The sequence below is a fragment of the Fusarium fujikuroi genome, chromosome FFUJ_chr05, assembly GCF_900079805.1.
Source record: "Fusarium fujikuroi IMI 58289 draft genome, chromosome FFUJ_chr05".
Classification (NCBI taxonomy): Eukaryota; Fungi; Ascomycota; class Sordariomycetes; order Hypocreales; family Nectriaceae; genus Fusarium; species Fusarium fujikuroi.
In genome coordinates, this window is record NC_036626.1 from 1631613 (window position 1) to 1649876 (window position 18264).

Here is an 18264-nt window from a genome sequence, read left to right on the forward strand (position 1 = left end):
CCAGACGCCGTGTGGTGCTCTACTAACGTACAACAGTGCTAAATATCGATATCGCCTTTGTCCATCGTACAATACTATGCAACAGTCTTGTCTTGCTTCCCTGCCCATGACCTTTGACCCTTTTGGTCATGAGCTCCCCAGATAATAATGCGCCCCATGCTGGTCCTGTCTTCCAAGCATATAAAACCTGAACGCCTCTTCACTACATGGCCCATGAAAGAACAAAATATCCCCAGTCGTGATACCATAACTCCAGGCTGTGATCCTAAAAACAAAACAAAAAAAAAGTCCCAAGCTGTCTGACCTCAAAACTAATGCAACGCCTTTGCCCAGTCATCTATGGCCTTGTTTCAGAAGGCAGATGCTTCGCTCTTGTAAATGCTCCACCCGTATAACTCCGTGATGCGTGAGTCAGTCGTCCTTGAAAGACTACTCTGTAACATGAAGCCTGCGCCTACCATGTATGCCGTTAAAAAAAAAGTAATGTTGAAAAAGCACCGCAGAAATTTGGGCCCTTCACTGTGTTGAAATAGCCATCTGCGAGGTTTGTGAATCTGAGCGGCCTCTGACGGAGACGGAGCTTGCCGTAGAGTGGGCTTGCGATTGCCTGCTTCTCTTCTTGTCGCGTCGTCGCATTCGAGGTACACTGTGAATGGTGTTGCGACAACGACTTGCAGCATCAGCGGATCTTCGATACCCAAGCTCGTAGCGCTTCTTAATTCCGTCGGGCGTACTAGTCGTCCTTCGTGGTACAAGTGATTGAAGCCAAGAGAAATCATCCTCGTCTTCACAGTATCCTTCATCTACCTGAAAGCCGCCGTTTGCATTGGGCCTGTACATTGACCTTGTGGCATCCCCCGGACCTTCACTAAGAGTTGTCGGATCAACAGTAATGGGCATAAATGGATTGAAAGGTCCATCAAGAGCACAAGCAAAACGCTCTTGAGCGTTTCTCGGATGACAATCACGAGATTTCGTAGTATTCATTTCTTTGTGGGGATCAAGCTCCATGTTGGAACCCTGATGGTTGAGTATCGACTGTACATTAATGCAGTCATCGTCGGGTAATGAAATAGGTGATAGAGCGGTTTCCGGAAGCCGTGTAGTCGAGCGGGAAGAATCGTGATGGAAATGTTCCAAAGAAGAGCTGCCAAGTTGTGAAGCAAGGACATCAATTGATGGAGATTGAAGAGGTCGAGTAGATTGGCATCCAGAGGTTAATGATGATATCAATGACGAGGCGGGTGGTGAGCTCGGGGGTGATAATGGTTGTCGGGCTATTCGCGCATTTTCAGGTGGCATTATTGTAATCGCACTTGGGCATGAAGCAGTGATATTAATGTCCTGCTGGTGTTGGTGTGCCTCTAAAGGCGAGTCTCTCCACTGGTTTCCTGTGTGAGGCTCGCACATCGCTAGAGGCAGCTGGGGATGATGACTTGCCCCATGGAGTTTGAGTGAAAGAGAAGACAGAGTGGCTAGAACTTGAGAGATGAAAGACGAGATGTAAGACGGGAATAGATGAAAGGAAGATCAGAGGGAACAGAGACGGAAAGGGAACCAGGGCAGGACAGGTAATATGAAGGTATGCTCGCTGCGCTAGAAGAGCAGGCGGCGTTGACGCCGCTTCATTGCTGGGGTGGGCAGTGGAGCGGACTACTCTATGGTGGTGGTAGTAGACTTAGTACCTTAAGGTTAGCCTTGGTACAGTACTTGTTGTGGTAGCGGAGGTTTAGTACCTAGACTATCTGAGTTGCTAACTATGGGTAGGTCATGTTTTACTGGATTCAGCTTAATGATCCGACAGGATGGTAGGGGGTTTTATTAGAGTGCACAGCCCGTTGGATACCGCTGGACAAACGACCTTGGGAACTGCATGTAGCTCGGGCTGTCGACGTATTGTAACATGCATGCCTGTATTTCTTTGTTTCTGGCAGATTGTCTGCATCCATGGATGTCTCTACCGAAGGCATAGGTGTTACGCCCGTCCAGTGACCGCCCAGCCGGAGCAATCAAGCCTCCTCCACTGCTCTAGGTTGTACCGACAGCCGGGTCTTTAAACCCGACAGCGTGTCCTAGGGTGGTTCCAGTTGTGGTGCAAGTGGAGCCCCGGTCTTTCGTACAAGTGCGATTGGCTCATCGAAGTCTTGGCTCTTCCTTGGCGCTCTCACTGTTGGCGAGGGTTGACATGGATGCAAATGCACATCAGCCCATGTTTATGTCCTCTTTGCCAAGGGTGAGCCTATCAGGAGTCTCTGCACGCCTCGATGCAGTTCACGCTCAAGTCGAATCAAGTCGAATCAGCTCTCGCAACTGAACGTCAATCAGTCTGTCCGGTAATATCACTGTCCAGTCTGTCGGAAATAGTGGATATGATTCGTTCACATATGAATTGTACTGCAGATCTTACCACCTAGTCCAAACTATAGCTGCACAGTCCGATCTTAATCTCACCCCTGAAATCATACATACATGAAAAAGGGCTGACCGTCTTTGAGGGTTGTCAGCTCGGGTACTGACCGCCCACTGGCGTCAGCGTCTGCACCACGACGCAGGATTCGACCCAAGGAGAGCCTTTAATAATACCGCCTGTGTTTGCTACTGTTGCTGTTTCCATCCATACCACCCCGTGTCTCCCCTTCGCCATCATCTCAGCAGGAAAAGATTTTATTTCTCGGCGTTGTCTAGTAATTGAACTATCTCAAAGGCTGGTGCCACCCAGTTCTAAGCTCCCCAGGCTCAGGTCACTTTGCTTGGGCTTGGGCTGGTGATTCTGACATCTCAATCGTAGAGACTCGGATCATGTTTCAACAAGGCCATCTCAACCATATCTCCATACGGTAAAGCTGGCAGCTAGAGTTGCTATTTTCTTGACAAGGTCTTGGAATGTTTGTGCCGTGAGCATTTATCGCCTACTGGTATGCCACAACAGAAACAGTACATTATCTGACAGCAGCTGCGTGATACATGATACGGCACTGTGAGATGCACAGACATCCATGATCCCATGTGCTCAGGCGTCTGCTACATTGTTAGTTACAATTACTACAATACCCCAGTGTCTTCAACTCACGATCTAGCATAGCCAACAGATCCATCGTCCTCGTAGGGCAGACACAGACACTAAATGTCCCGGTTCCACGTCCAATCGCATCTTTCCATTTCCTTGGGTCCACCCCCGCCAAGATCTTCAGCCTTCCGCCGTTCCCTCAACAGATCATCCGCTTTGATCAAAAACCAAGATAACCTACAAAAAAAAAAAAAAAAAACCTAAAAAACTAAAAGAAAACTTTCATTGACACCCATCTTTCTGAGCAACTTCACTAAGTTACCTGAAACGGTGATGTGCTATCCAGTGTCTATTAGCGCAAGTTCTAGCACGTCCCTGAACACGGAGAACCAGGGAAGAGCCTGGCTGTTGGCTTCCATTAGCACTCAGCGCTAAACTCTTGTGAGCTGAATCTCCGAAGCCATAAATCGTCTCGGTGCCGAGTGTTAATTAATGAGTCAGGAGAAGAGCAGCGACCTACCAGCAGCTATTTATCAAGTTTCGCAAGATTCCCGGAATTCATAATAATTGGGATTGATGAGGCCTAATTAGCTTCCAAATCCGTGGCTCTGGCTCATGAACTTGCATGTAAGAATTGGCGTGCTGATGATCAGCCATCACATGAAGGCCTGTGACGGAGTAGGATCCAACTTGGCTAGGATCGGGATCAAACTTGGCAATCCGATGCCGTAGCAGTACCAAATCGTACGCTTAACTGACCACACCTTGAAGGAGCTGATTCCCTGTTTGCATGCACCGCGATGGCCAGATACCGATCACGATCGGTATATGTATGCTGATCAGTTTATATCTACATATGGATGAGCTTCCCGCAAAAGGATGGACATTTTCCACAACACGACTCAAAGCATGTTGGGTGAGACGAACACGTGCTTATAGGTTCAAATGGGGCCTACGCAGGTCAGCATTTCGAAACGCATGAGGCGGTTTCTAGAGGCGGTTTCTAGAGTGCTCTTCGGCACCAGAACGACAGGACCTATTTTTGCCCTTTGTGAGCCAACCGACACCAATGCCAGTCTCAGCGTTCTAGGACGGATCCAAAGACATGGTCCTGGAGCCCTACTGTATTGTCGACCGACATACGCACAATAGGCTCCATCTCCGGACCACGTTGGTAATGCTGCCGTTATAGACAAACCCGATCCAAAGGCTCGGATTGTGGTGTGCCAGCGATTCGAAGGATTCTGTCTAGTAATGATCAAGAGCATATGAAGTAGATGACATTTAGAATGAGCCCGCAAAGGCCTAACCTATTCTCTCACCCTCGATTCTCTGAACGAGTTAGAGGTCTGGGCCACTCGCGCAACTGAAGGGACGGTAAGTGAGCGGCCGCTGTCGCAATCAATGTTCCTGATTTGGCGTACTGACTCCACGTGCTGCTGTCACGGTTACTGGTATACGGGTTTTGTGTTACTCAGATCCAAAAAGATTAGCTTCTCGTACAGTCGCTAGCCAGAAAACATCAGACCTTGACATAAGGTGTTGAAATAAACTCAGCAAAAGGTATTCTAAGCTTATGCTAAGTTCCCATTATCATTTTATCACTTACGATCGAGATCCCAAACTTTCTTTCCTCCCCTACGTCGGTAATAAGACATGTTAGACAATTCATCTGGAAAAGGAAATCAGTTCGCTTCGGCTATTGACCCACGGACTAAGATGCCCGATCATGTCTCACCCAGGATTGATTTTTCAGGCTTCTCAAGACCAGAGGCGTTCGTCGGACAGGGGTGGGAGGATGATGCGCAAGATGAAAGCAAAGGTGTGGGGGGGGGGGGGCGGGGGGGACAACAAAACTTCAGAATCAGATTGGTGGCAGGGAGCTGGATCTTAGTGGAGGCTAGTCTTATGATTTCTGTCCTCTAGAGGGAGGCACTGGGAAGTAAAGTTATCAACCACTTGAGCTAATCTGGAAGAAACTCATCTGCGATCTGCTATCCACTTTAGCCCGCTGATCTCTCTCGGGAAGTTCTAGGCCACCTATGCTTATTGGCATGAATATCGACGCTAGGCTGTTCTGCGGAGATCAGTTGAGTACTTGGTATAACGATGCAGCCCATGGGAAGACCTGGCTGTAGTATAGCGGGCGCAAATACCGTGCAAATGTTTGACCCGGAGACCCTGCAGAAAATTTCTATTCGATGAGAGCTGGTTTCTGTGAAAAGCGCCATCCCTCTATTATCTAGCGGGGAGCGGTAAGTCTTTCGGAATTGGCATCTCGATCGCCATGATGGCTCTAAAAATGATATTTCTCGACTCAGGAAAGGAAGGCAATTTACTGGATTTAGGATTGGTCAAACTATTAAAGGTTTTTTATACGATTCTCATTAACCAGGCCTGGACCTCAGCTTAACAGGACAACTATTCACGCCTCTGGGCTTAGAGGAATAAATTGGGCAGCAGGTAGGTTACATTGCTGAACGAGCCTTGTCAGCTATCCTTATGACATATCATATTAGTCGCCTTCTTTGGGAAAATTCATCGCTGGCTTGATGGAGATATTTCGAAGCTTGCGTGCCATCTTGACGATGAAACTCCTGTGACGTTTTGATTTCTTGAAAGATGCTTACTCTATTCTTCGGGGAATTGTGAGATGGACTCTCTGGCCAAAGACGATATTGTTGGACCCCCTGGTAATGGTATGCTAAACCTTTATGCGAGAACAGTGCTGATCTTTCGACGTCACGGGAAAGCATGCTTCTCGCCTCGACGGAGATTACATGGATTTTGCGCTATGATGTTGATCCTTTGTGGATGACCCTGCATAAGGCTGAAAGCCGTTCATCTGACAGGCTGTAATACGATCTAATATTCTATACACTGGTGTTAATTCTCTAGTACAAGCTGTTTCCAGTGGCCCTCGCACCCAAACTTTGGTAAGCGTTATCGTCAACAGTAGCCGCAGCTTAACATCCACAGCGCCAGAGAAGTGGTTCGGCGAACTTGAACGTCTAGGCTGCTATTGAAACACCACCAGCCATAATACCATCCTTGTGCACAAGTGGCGTCTGGGCTTCGGTTATCAAACCTGTCAGTAAGGGACAAAGTCTCTCCGACACGCATCGGTCCCAACAGTGCTTTCGATAGTCAAACTTTAAAATACATCTACGACGCCTTGGTTCTCTTTCGGGTATCTCGTAAGTTTAGCTATGGCCGTATTGGTCCAGCCTCGCTTTGCCATGTCGAAGCCAACGGCCAAGAGGTTGAGCGGCGTAAGGAATCAACGGTGGTGTTGGTTTGTTCGACGCAAGGGCCATGTTGTTCAAACGTCTGGAGAATCCTTGCTGCACTCTAGAACCAGAGACATACATAGGTCCCTTTGAATCGCCCCAGGCAGGCCCATGGTGCTTCTTCAGCTACCGCAGGAGAGCATGTCCTGCAAAACAAAGCGGAACGGAACGGAGCGTCCATCCAATTTGTAGGAATCACTGCATTGTGGCGCCTGGAGTGCCACCATGGGACACCCGGAGGTGGTTCAGCCATAGTAGAAGGGTAGAAGGACAAAGAGATATCTTCGCAAAGCAGCCTGTTATAGGTCAGCCAAAATTTAACTGTTCACAAGAAACACAAGATGACTTCCACATTAGATACAAATGCCACTACGGGGGCGTGATCTTCCCGGGTCATGGAGCCATATCAACGTCACAAGCATGTGCCATCTCAGTGTCATTGGGCGAGTCAACCTTCAGCATGTTCCACCGTGTCGATCTTAGATCGTGCCTCCAGTTTCCACGATACTCTGTCAGATCTGGTATGGCCAGTCAATACCCTGACCATTGACTTTTAGGTTCAAGATGATTTCATCAGTTGGTACCCTTGACATGATCGCTTACCAAGCTGAAGGCTCTGATAAGTGGCTTGTTGTGCTGCATGCCTAAACTTGTGGAGCTTCATGGCTGATATCTCGTCCCTTTGAAGATATCATTCTCCAAATTAAGTCCTTCACACATCCCCTCTAGGGTCCAAGGGGTCCTAAGAGCGGGATAAAATATTCGCCATTTATAGACGCCTGGCTACGCATGTGAGACGAATTGTGGTCCAAAGCCAAACACAAGCGTAAACAGCGGGTTTGACCTTTAGAAATACTTGTTACTAAACTTCACAATGCATAGGAGCTGAAACCGCCATATCCTTGGTAATGGGAATAAGCACATACTCAGAAACTACCAGGAACTGGCCATGCCGATGGAATGAGGGCACCACGGGTAACGAGCCCTGGCATGTTGTAAACAAATGGAACTTGAGGTAAGGTCTTCATGATCGGTATGCAAAGAGACTTGGTGCCTCTGACTAAGATACCAAAAACAAACAATGAAAGTATATTAGGACTTGCTCATCTGAAGCTACGTAGTCCAGGAACTCCATTATCTAAAACTGAGGTCTCGCGTAGGTTCTCTCGTCAAAACCGTATCTAATCACGTGTAAAAAGTCGCTACAGCAAGCGAAGAACAGGAAATCTATTGGTTTGCCACGTGATAGATGGATAACCTACATAGGTAATCGCGAATCTATAAGTCTGAGGTTAGGCTCTTTTCCATGGATTTAATAAATTCACAGTACTTCCATGACCCAGAGCTTCCGAATGGAGGAGAAAGTCACGGGCTAATTTTCTCGCAAACCAATAGGCTCATGGAGATGCTAGCTACGCGCTGACTATTGCCCCGCGTAGGCGCTTACGTTAAACTGGCCACAGAGCTCATTGAGGCAGGGGCCGATGACTTGATGGCACTCAGTGATTGGGCATGATCTTGAATGAAACAGCCTGCATGCTGCAGCTTGTGTTGCATTTGTTGTATGAGTAGCGGGAACTTGGTCTCTTGGGACGCGGCCGTTTCGTTTCGATGGTGAGACAGGCAAATGCCGAAACAGTATTGAAAGGCATTTGGCAAGAAATTCGTCGATGATAGGATGTTCCTCAAAGTGCTGTAGCTTTTTCAGTCTGGGTATCTCCATCAACAGACTCCAAGACTCAAGTATCGTGGTAGATGGAACCCGACATCCATGCGGGGCTACCCTAGCTTGGCACATGTTACGGGCGGCTAAAGGAAACAGGGCTGGCTCTCTCAGGGTCTGAACATTTTCTTCCCTTCTTTATTTTATCCTCCAGTCCAGAAGCTCTTGTATTCTTACGTCTGTGTATTGTTCCTATTAGTTATGGCGAGCCAGCAGCATTACTATCCTCGTAAGTCCACATCGAGTTTTGTATCATGACAACGAAGCTGATCATGACACCTCAATAGCTCCGCCTGGCGCGACACAAAGCTCACCAGGTTCGCAAAGCTCTCCACAAAGACCATTTAGCAAAGCTGACCATACGATCTCTGGATAGCTCCTCAACCGCAGCAACAGCAACATCAATATGCTCTGCCGCCGACCTCTCCTCCGGCTAATCGCACACAATTCTATCCTCCTCCGCCTCAGCCTCAACCTCAGCCCGGACAGGCTGTGAACTACCCTCCTCCTCCTCAACATACACCATCTCCCCAAGTTCCTCACCAGCCAACACCGATTCACTATCCGGCTCCTCCCCAGGCTCAGCAGCAGACTCCCTCTCCACAAGCCAAGCATCACTCTCATAGTTCCTCTCAGGGCTACTATCCTCCTCCTCCAACTTCGGCACCAGCGTATCAACAGCACTTTCAGCACAACCTGCCTCAGGCGACACCTCCGCCTCCGCAAAATCAGTATCATGCGCCGGGCCAACAGAGCAATTTGGCCATGAGGCCTAGGCCAACTCCTCCAGTAGTGACTCCCCAGTCTACCCAACAGAACTTTGAACCGCCCCCGCCAGTATCCCCTTTAGATGACAACCAATATCCCATTGAGAAACCCAAGCAGGAGCCTGAACAGCAGCCTGGAACAGCAGTTGCAATGACTGTGTCTGGAGCACCCGAGGCAGGTCAATTCGTTGGGGCAGGGGCCACGTCGGATGACGTTGGAACATTCAATGGTGGCAGCTACCGAATTAGCCACCGCGACACCAACACGATTCTCACCATCCAGCTCGCAATGGGCTGCCCCATGACTGGCAAGCCAGGTGCAATGATCGCCATGTCTCCCTCGGTTACTTTGAAAGGCCAAATCAAGTTCAGCATGAAGAAGATGATCACCGGAAGCGACATGTCAAGTTCAACATATATTGGTCCAGGAGAGATTCTTCTTGCGCCCCACAGCCTTGGCGATATCACTACCCTTCGTCTTACAGGCAAGGAAGCCTGGTCCGTAGGCCACGATGCATTTCTAGCTTGTACCCAAGGTGTTATAAGAGACCACAAGAGCCAAGGATTGGGCAAAGCTATGTTCAGTGGCGAGGGTCTCTGGATTTATAAGATCAGTGGTATAGGGTTGTTGTGGGTTTCGAGTTTCGGTGCTATCATTCACAAAACGGTAGGTTTCTTGAACGCGTTTTCTTGTTTTCTCTGGGGCTAACATATGGACTAGCTTGTCGAGGGGGAGAAGTACATCGTAGACAACGGACATCTGATTGCCTGGAACTGCAAGTATGTAATGGAACGTGTTGCCTCTGGAGGTATCATCTCAGGCATTGCGTCAGCAGAGGGTTTGGTTTGTAAATTTACTGGCCCCGGAACGGTCTACATGCAAACCCGGAACTCGGTGAGTGATTTTTCCTGTCTGTGGTCCTTTCTGTCACTAACAATGTTATAGAGGGCCTTTGCTGCTTTCATGGGTGGGCAGCAGTATCAGGGATAATTGTTTCGTGGAGCCATGAAGAGCAAGTGAAAGCGAGTGCCTGCCTATGATTTGTGTAGTGCTTATTCTTCTTGAAGTGTTTTGGGCTTTCAATTTTTCACTGGGTTACTGGTCTTCTTTCGATACCTCTAATTATCTACCTAAATACCAGCGTATCGAAGCACCTTGCCTGGTCCTGCTCACAAACATGCGTCTATGAGATTTCCCCATACCTATATATTCCGGATTTCTACTATGGTACGAAGGCTTTGTACCTGTTTGCCTGTTTCGGAGGTCGATGTTCCCTCCTTCTTGAATTAGTTTGGTCACCCAGCTGAATTTTGAGTCTGAGGGAAAGAGTCATTCTTGGGGAGCAAGAACAGATAAAGGCATGGCACTTAAGTGCTTTCTTCGTTGTATATGATTACTCTAATCGCGCCTTCCACATCCTCAACATTGCTATCAAAGTAAGGTAGTTAGTAATTTCACGACTCCCCCCACGGATTTGCTGTTTTCCATCTTCACCACCACAGGTAGCTTGGCCTTCATTTGCAAGACAGCCAAACCCCTTTTTGGACAATCTATTCCGCTATACGCAGCATTAAAACAAATTGTCTCCGGCAAATACGCCTGAGCAAAAGCGAATTCACTTGTCAGCGATCGTCCCCGAAGCTTATCAGGTTCCCCTTTTTGGCACCCTATCTCTGAGGCAAGCTTAGCACCTTTGCCGCGAAGCGCCTGTCCACGCAGTTTCCCCATTACGAGTTTCGATTGAATCACTCGTATCTCAATATAAGTATGTTTCCCTGAAACTTACCGGCCGGCTCAATTTGATGACTTGGGATCTTGGTTGTCTGATACAGGAATCGAGACTGACACCCGATGTAGGCACCACCCAACACTTCCTCTACCGAGGCTACAACTTTGGGTTAGAGACTCACCTTGGTTTTCTGATGAACTGAAAGAAATGCATTACGACAAATAGAATCAACAGGCTACAAACTTAAACTCGAGACGTATGCACTGCTGACCGTCAAGAAAAGACGCAGAAGCATCACTAGCATACAACACCAAGCACTTGTTCTGTGTTTGTATAGAAGCATACGGCATTTCTAACATTGGAAACCGTTGGCAGACTATCTTCACATGATCAAATTTGATTAGAATTCGTGGTGCATCTGACAATCCCCGGTCAACGCATTGAGGCGCTCAAGATCCAAATTTCGGCATGGCCTTCGAAAAGAGGATTCGAGGCCGAATGGCTCAATCCGTGATTTCAATCGACACAACCACTGATGATTCTTTTGAGGAACTGTCTTCAGCACCGTCTGTTTCGCGGAGAGAATACCCGGAAGAAAACCTCGCAAGTTCAAAGTTTGCTGAAGCAATGAACAACCCAGACTGGCGTCGTCGACGCGATGGATTCAGTGCTTCTGACCTTACTGACACAGCCAACAGCACAAATCAAGCCAGCTTACATGGTCGCGAGGTTGCTAACAACGGCACAGAAGGAGGGTACATCTCCCATATGAGGAATGGAAACATATCTCCGTGGACTTTCATTGACAATTCCAATCAATTCCAACCATGTCTCTGCGGTTCTGAGACTGATATCAAGGAATCAAACGTGTCTTCTACTAACCAAGAACATGATGATGCGCAGGCAGCTGATGCCATGAGTGGACTCTGTACTATCCAGCTTAACGTCGACCTGGCCGGTGGCCACAGCAAAGACCGCCAACTCCGCGTTCTTCAAGTCTCACCCCTTCTTTCTTACGCTGCCAGCACACAGGAGAATAGAACGGAAGTTCCTCATATTGATCAAGAGGCTCCTATTGCCTACGTGCAACGTGTGATCAGAAAACAGCGAACAACTATGCAAAGAACTGATAACTTCAATGCGGAAAGAGGTCGAACTCCTCGCCGTATTTTCCCCACAGAGACCGGAAACGAGAGTGAACTCGACAAAGAAAGGACCGGTAAGGCCAGGCAAGCTGTGTTGAAGGACCCAGCTGTTGCCAACATTGGTAGCGCACATGCAAAATCCCAACCAACGGTACTCAGCGGCCTGTCATCGCCAGCTGAGCAAACCAGAAAGAGTGAAGAACTCGAACGCAGAAAAGCCGCTTTCATGAAAATTCTGCAGAAGCTTCAGAAAGGGTCAAAAAATGAGACTGAAAACACCAAGAGAGACACAAACAGGTCCTTCATCAGTCATGGTTCTCCGTGGGGCCCAAAATCAAGCCAGCAGCCGGGTCAATCTAAACAACAAAGCTCTGATTCCGGTATTGGCTCTCTTTATAGCGACCACCCGAGAAATAAGGACTCATCTAATGACTCCGGAGTCCGAATTGATTCTGATGCCCTCACACATGGGTTGAACCCTAGGGCAAGGGAATTCCTGTCATTCAAAAGAAGTTTCTCGGCAGTACCACAGACTCTAGGAATTGTCAACTTTCCAGAAGACGATAGTCTGAAGAGTATGTTGCTAAAGCAAACTGAGAATGAAAACGAACACACCGTTGAAAACACCATCAGAACTGCATCCCATAACATGGACGACGTTTCTGTTCCCCTACTACAGTCAGATATTGGTGCCAACAGCACAGAGAGTACATCCGTTCCAGCGTTAAGCACAGCCGATTCAACCAAACAGGGCCCAGGAGAGGTCGCCTGCTCATCAAACATATCGCCGCCGCCCGCCAAGTATGGATTCCCTGGGGGTGCTTGTGGCCCTCCAGTGCGAAATATCCTCACTCCTGGAGTGCTACCGGGACTTGGAATCCTGCCAACGCCTGCCACGTTCGGCAATACGCCGAGCCTAGCAATGTTTAGTCCTCTTCTACCACAGTATCCTGTTGCATCAGGTCACTTCATGGACACTTCTGCAGCGCCTCAGATTCTCTTTAACTCAACGCCGGGAAGTAGTTATTATCAACCTCGCCTACACCCTGTTCCTAAACCGACAAACCCTGACCCAATTCAGCAGCAAAAATATGAAGAGTACATTGAATGGCGTAAAGCTCATGAGCCTGGATACGCACTTGCATGCAAAGGTCGGCAACAACGCCGTGCCCAACGTGGTATAGCAACGTAACCTGTATCAATGCATCACGCTTCCTGCGAAGGAGCCCAAATGGTTCAGTGATTAGTTCGGATGATGGAATGTGGAGAGAAACTTGAAGAAGAAAAGAAAATGTTCTGGCATTAGCAACTCTGTCGTTGTGCAAACCAAGCACGACCAGACCAAACTATTAATTCTCGCATTCATTCCCTCCTTGTATCCATTACCTGTGTAAGACAGAACATGAATCCATTCTTATCAAAAATTACCATAGTTAAGAAGTTGTATATATACGATGGTGGTATAATAATTGAAGAAACGCCAGGAGAAACCCCTAAATACCCAATACATTGTTCGCGACTCTTCAGTATTACGACCCCAAATTACAGACATACCAAAACGCATTTGCGACACCAGTTCGTGAAATGCAAAACTTACAAAGATTGATAAATGATGCCCTGGTTGCATGAAGCCAATCGTATGGCTTCTAGCATTCCTCACCTTCTGCGTCCTCATCCAGGCCCTCGTCATGAACGCTGGTTAGCCTTGATAACTCTGTCTTAGCCGCCTTGAGCGGTTGAAATGTCTCCCAACCTCCGCTAGTGGACACAATGACACGAACGTTGGGGTGAGAAGCCCATTCCGTGAGAGCCTCGTCGTTTGTACCCCCGAAAACGACATGTGGCTCCTCATTCTTGGAGGCACGCTCAAGGTGAACAGCGACATGCTCCATTCGATCATCCCAAGTCTTATGGCCGTTATTGAAGACTGTTGTGCAGCCCTTAGCTGGGCAATCCATGTAGTCTGGCAATTTGCAACGCTGCCGGAATGCTTCCTCCTGTAACTTCTTCTCTTGAGCTGACCACTCAGGAGGGAAGGTCTTGTTTTTCTTGTCAGCCTTGGCAACCTCTTCAGGTGCGTGCATACGGCGTATGTGTTGTGTATAGAGGTCTTTTCTTTTAAAGACCCTGCAATGCGTAGCGGTGCCCAAAACACCTTTCAGTGGGGTTGAAGGATATCCGCAGGCACCAGTTGTACAAAGCCAGTAGTGTAGGTTCAAATGCTGAGCCGAAACATGTCTTTTCCATTCATTCTTGTTTGCAAAAGCGTGGTTACAGCCCGCAAAATGGAAGACGCAGATGAAAGGGCGAGTATGCATGGCATTGATGTGTTTCTGCAATGATACGTCGTCGTTGAACACTTTCTGGCAATGTATGCACAACATGTTTTCACATGAGGAGAGTAATTTCCGCGCTGGGGTACCGTGGGCAATAGACCGTGATTTGGTAACCTTTCCTCTGCTAGCATTGGTGCTGGAACTTAGTCGTCTGGTGCGGGCCCGTCGACTGCCACCTTTGGCATTTCGAGGTGACTTGGTTCTACAGTTGGGTCTGTATTCATCGTCACCATCGTCGCCATGGATAGTCTCAGCTTCATTTTCGAGATTTACGTCCAGATCCGTGTCGTCAGGATCAGGGTAGGCCGTCTTCGTATCGGGTTGAGGATATAACTCTTGAGGTAAAGGGTCGAAAGTCGATGGAGAACTCGAGCCATCACCTTGGTAGATGGAATTGGAAGTGGCGCCGTCAAACTCAGCATTCATGTCGAGGGTGAAAGCATTGATCTCTTGCTCCTCTCTGATTCCAGAAAAGGGTTGACTTGGTTCAATGATAGCCGGGTCCACACATCCTTGCGGACCACTTGATAGTCCGTAAAGGGAGACACTAGGTGACAGAGAGCCTGAACCAACAATGTTCGGAGACAAGACTGCAACATCGGACGGCGTAGAAGGGCCTAGAGTGCTGACATGTGCATCATTATCTGTCCAATTGGGACTGTGTGGTCCACTCGCAGCTGATGATGGTTGGTAGGACATTGGAGAGCCCGGACGGACTTGTGAATTTTGATGAGCAGGACCACCCATATTAGGGTAAATCCCGGTATATTGAGTGCCTGGGATATCAACGTATGATGAAGCGATGAGGTAGCTGCTCTGAGGCTCTTGCAGATACCTCTGCATGCTGTTGGTGCCACAGTAGGTACCTTCGTGGCTGGGATAGGGTGCCATATGTTGAAGAAGGGGATCAATTTGGCAGGTGAAGTCTTCGGGATTGACCGAGTCAGGGCTGGAATAGGAGAAATAACGTGTGTTGGATAAACACCTAGCTCCTTTGTTCCTCTCATAGGGTGAGTGGAAAGTCATGGTGTTAACAGATCCCCTTTTGTTAGAGAGGCACTGTAAGCAAGGCCCTTTGCGGCGAAAGAAAAGAAGAAGAACAAGAGCACGGTATGCCAAAGCCTTCAGAGGGAAGAAAACCTGGAGGAGAAAGTGCCAATGAGCTGTTCAAGTTCTAGCGCCGAAGTTAGGAACCATCAGCTCTGAAATGGTGAATGGGTATGTGTATCATGAGTGCAAAATGTGCGAGTTGGTAACGCAAGACGTTGGACGTGTAAGTCACCTGTAGCGCAAGCTCGGGGAGCCAAGGTGAATGGGAGGCTTGGTATAAGTAGGAATGGAAAAAAGCGAAATTCACAAAATGTTGACCAGAAAGGGATTGCTAGGACTGTTGACCACAATAGAGAGGAGTCGCCATGGTGGAGGGCGAGGGCAGGCATCTTAATAGATTATAAAGACCCCAAGATTTGTATGGCCAGAAGGTCTCGCCAGCCTATCTCGAGAGTCCTGCCGACGCGGGCATTGGGCACTCCCTGAGTTGGTCGAGCAGAGCCTCAAGTACGTACCTCAGCCTGAAGAGGCATCGGTGGAAGTGGAGCACTGCGCTGATCCCATCTATTACTCTTCAGGACGACCTGCAGTAGCATGGGACTCCAGACCTGACCCTGGCCGGCCTCGCCCTGTCACCCTTGGGAGAAGATGGTGTGCGAGCCGGGACGGAGCCGACAAGTTGAAGGGTACCTTGATGTAGGTAAATGCCCAAATACCAATCTGGTGGCCGAGGCGGGAGATAGATGACTTTTGTGAGCTGTAGCTGCTAGGTGAGGTGGATTTCATCTCCCAAACTCTGTCCCAGGTCGGTATGCACTCGAATTCGAATAACTATCAGACATTTTCCAACTGACAGCGGGTATGCATCGCTGAGAGAAGTCATGTTGACATTGTCTTCAGTCATTGGCGGCCAAGTCCATGGCCGGTAATGTTAGTCCAGGGCACACGGGGGGTGAGTGAGCTTAACGCCACGCAACAGGACGGTAAGGCCCGTTCAGCCGCCATGTCAGTACTGTACATATGTATTGCGCCAATGTGGATGGATACGTGCCAGTGTGAGTGAGTCTAAGCATTCCTTGCAGCCGCAACGGTGATGCGATGGCGATGGCGATGGCGATGGGGCGTTGAATGTTGGTAGGCCTGTAGAGTACGAACTGTGTCTGTGCCCGAGAATGGTTAGGCCAGGGATGAGCAAAGCAAAGCAAAGCAAAGCAAAGCAAAGCAAAGCAAAGCAAAGCAAAGCAAAGCAAAGCAAAGCAAAGCAAAGCAAAGCAAAGCAAAGCAAAGCAAAGCAAAGCAAAGCAAAGCAAAGCAAAGCAAAGCAAAGCAAAGCAAAGCAAAGCAAAGCAAAGCAAAGTAGAGCTCAATCGTCAATCCTCCGGCAAGCTGACGCTGATGACTGGCCTGAGACAATTTGATGCAAGACGTCTCTTCCTGGTGACGGCCACCTCTGATTAGGGCCATCATTGCGCGAGTGTGGATAGCCGCCAAGTTAGAGAGAGCCTGCAGAGTGTTAAACCCAGTAAAATCCGCATCAGTGAGCGAGGATCGCGACTAGTGGCGGCTAATATTTTCCAAGAATGACCCTTGAAACGTTTCATGACGAGTAACTACGTGCTGTGTCATGTGTGTCTACCTACCTAGGTAGTCGGGGCTGGAGTTGTTGACGATTTGGGAACTCGATGAGAACGTGAAACATTTCTTCCAGTGGTAGTTTTGACGAACTCCTCCCTACCCCCAAAGAAACGAAATCACTCATGGTTGAGGTCCTCCAGCTCGAGCCAGAGCTGGAGCTGGAGCTGGAGGATCGACGACAGGCGTTAAACGTTAGGTTGGTTAATTTAATGGAGCCAAGGAAATGTCTCTCCAGCACTAAACCTTTGTGGGCCAAGTCCACACATATGAGCACCTTAAAAAAGTAGGCGGCCATCGCCTAGATCTTGGCCAATAATGAGCACTAGAAGAGAGGCTAGTGGATTGCTAGAGCCAACAGACTTACAAGCATTGCCTCGCCCGACCTGGGTCTTGGCTGTCACTCCTTCACTGTCTAGACTGTTTATGAGTTCCCGCCCCATGCCATGCCATCCCGTCTTACACAAACGTTACCCTGGTGTACATGCACTATACCGTGCAACTGATGGGGGCAGAGGCAGGCCAATCTGGTTTATCGCACGAGTTTGGCTTTCAGCTCTCGTTCTATTGGCACAAAGACCCTTGTCAATATCGATCCTCAATGACACCCCGTCTCCAGTCTGATCATCAAGAGTCCAACAACAGAATCTCGAGAATGCTTGTTCAGGTACTCATTCCTCCAGCACCTACTCGGTGCTATACCATGTAAGTTATGTAATGGAGAGTAAGGGAGTATGGTCGCATCTTATTCGAGAGCAGATTCTCTGCAAAGAATTCAACAATTTGAACAAACAATCGGGCCATCATCCTGTTCTGGACTCGGAAGAAGACACCTGTGTAAGTCACTACTGATCCGGGGAAGGTCGGGGGGTACGGGCCTTGTTCTTCATGACAGATATCAATTATGAATCATCACAATACGGCAGCAGGGCTGAGTCCATAGCTACACACACCTCCATTCGCATGCACGCGCCATGGGGGCTGTCTGGGTCAAAGATTAATGTCTGCAAGGCCATGTTATATGAACGAAGTATTAACAGCCCCCAATATGAGCCTTGGGATTGTCCCGTAATATTGTATGCCGAATGAATATCGAGTACCTCGCTTCAGCTGGAGCGAGCTGGATGTTGGGTTCATCTATTTTGAGCCATGTATGTACGAATACGTAAACTTACGTCTGCCATCTTCGTATCTTGATCCGACTGGATGAACCGAGTGCGTGGATTCAGGTTAACTCCAGTGCACACAGTCCTTCAGCCTCTTTACAACCTGGCTCGAGTCACAGTCAGCGTTGTACCACTCTCAACTGCTATGTAATTAGGAAATGCAACATGTCAGGGTTGGATGTCAAGCTGAACTATTAGCCGCCGTTGTTAACGTGAAATCACTTGTCCCCAATGATACAGCAGCCTTTTGAAATCTATCTCAAGTATAGTGGAACCAAAACTCTCCGTCATTCGGCTCATCCATTCCACAACCATCGAGATGAACCCCTCTCATGGCGATCCCGCTTCATGGGATGATCAAGATGGTGCAGAGACCTTTGGCTCCTGCATTACACTTGATGGTACCAGTCGTTGAGAT

The 18264-nt window shown here is 48.5% G+C and overlaps 4 protein-coding genes; 2 read left to right on the forward strand and 2 right to left on the reverse strand.

The window, feature by feature from the left end:
- Positions 1–516: 516 nt before the first annotated feature.
- Positions 517–1302, reverse strand: FFUJ_07286 (uncharacterized protein; the record flags this gene model as incomplete). The annotated part of the gene is made up of 1 exon (XM_023577521.1): positions 517–1302. The coding sequence occupies one exon, from the start codon at positions 1300–1302 to the stop codon at positions 517–519; it is 786 nt and encodes a 261-aa protein (XP_023430579.1).
- Positions 1303–8221: 6919 nt separating this feature from the next.
- On the forward strand, positions 8222–9778 carry FFUJ_07287 (uncharacterized protein; the record flags this gene model as incomplete). XM_023577522.1 has 5 exons in its annotated part: positions 8222–8249; positions 8308–8337; positions 8397–9454; positions 9509–9682; positions 9734–9778. The coding sequence occupies 5 exons, from the start codon at positions 8222–8224 to the stop codon at positions 9776–9778; spliced, it is 1335 nt and encodes a 444-aa protein (XP_023430580.1).
- Positions 9779–10985: 1207 nt separating this feature from the next.
- FFUJ_07288 (uncharacterized protein) lies at positions 10986–12854 on the forward strand (the record flags this gene model as incomplete). The annotated part of the gene is made up of 1 exon (XM_023577523.1): positions 10986–12854. One exon carries the CDS (start codon positions 10986–10988, stop codon positions 12852–12854), a length of 1869 nt encoding a protein of 622 aa, XP_023430581.1.
- A 454-nt stretch (positions 12855–13308) lies between these two features.
- Positions 13309–15024, reverse strand: FFUJ_07289 (uncharacterized protein; the record flags this gene model as incomplete). Its single annotated transcript, XM_023577524.1, has 1 exon — positions 13309–15024. One exon carries the CDS (start codon positions 15022–15024, stop codon positions 13309–13311), a length of 1716 nt encoding a protein of 571 aa, XP_023430582.1.
- Positions 15025–18264: the final 3240 nt, after the last annotated feature.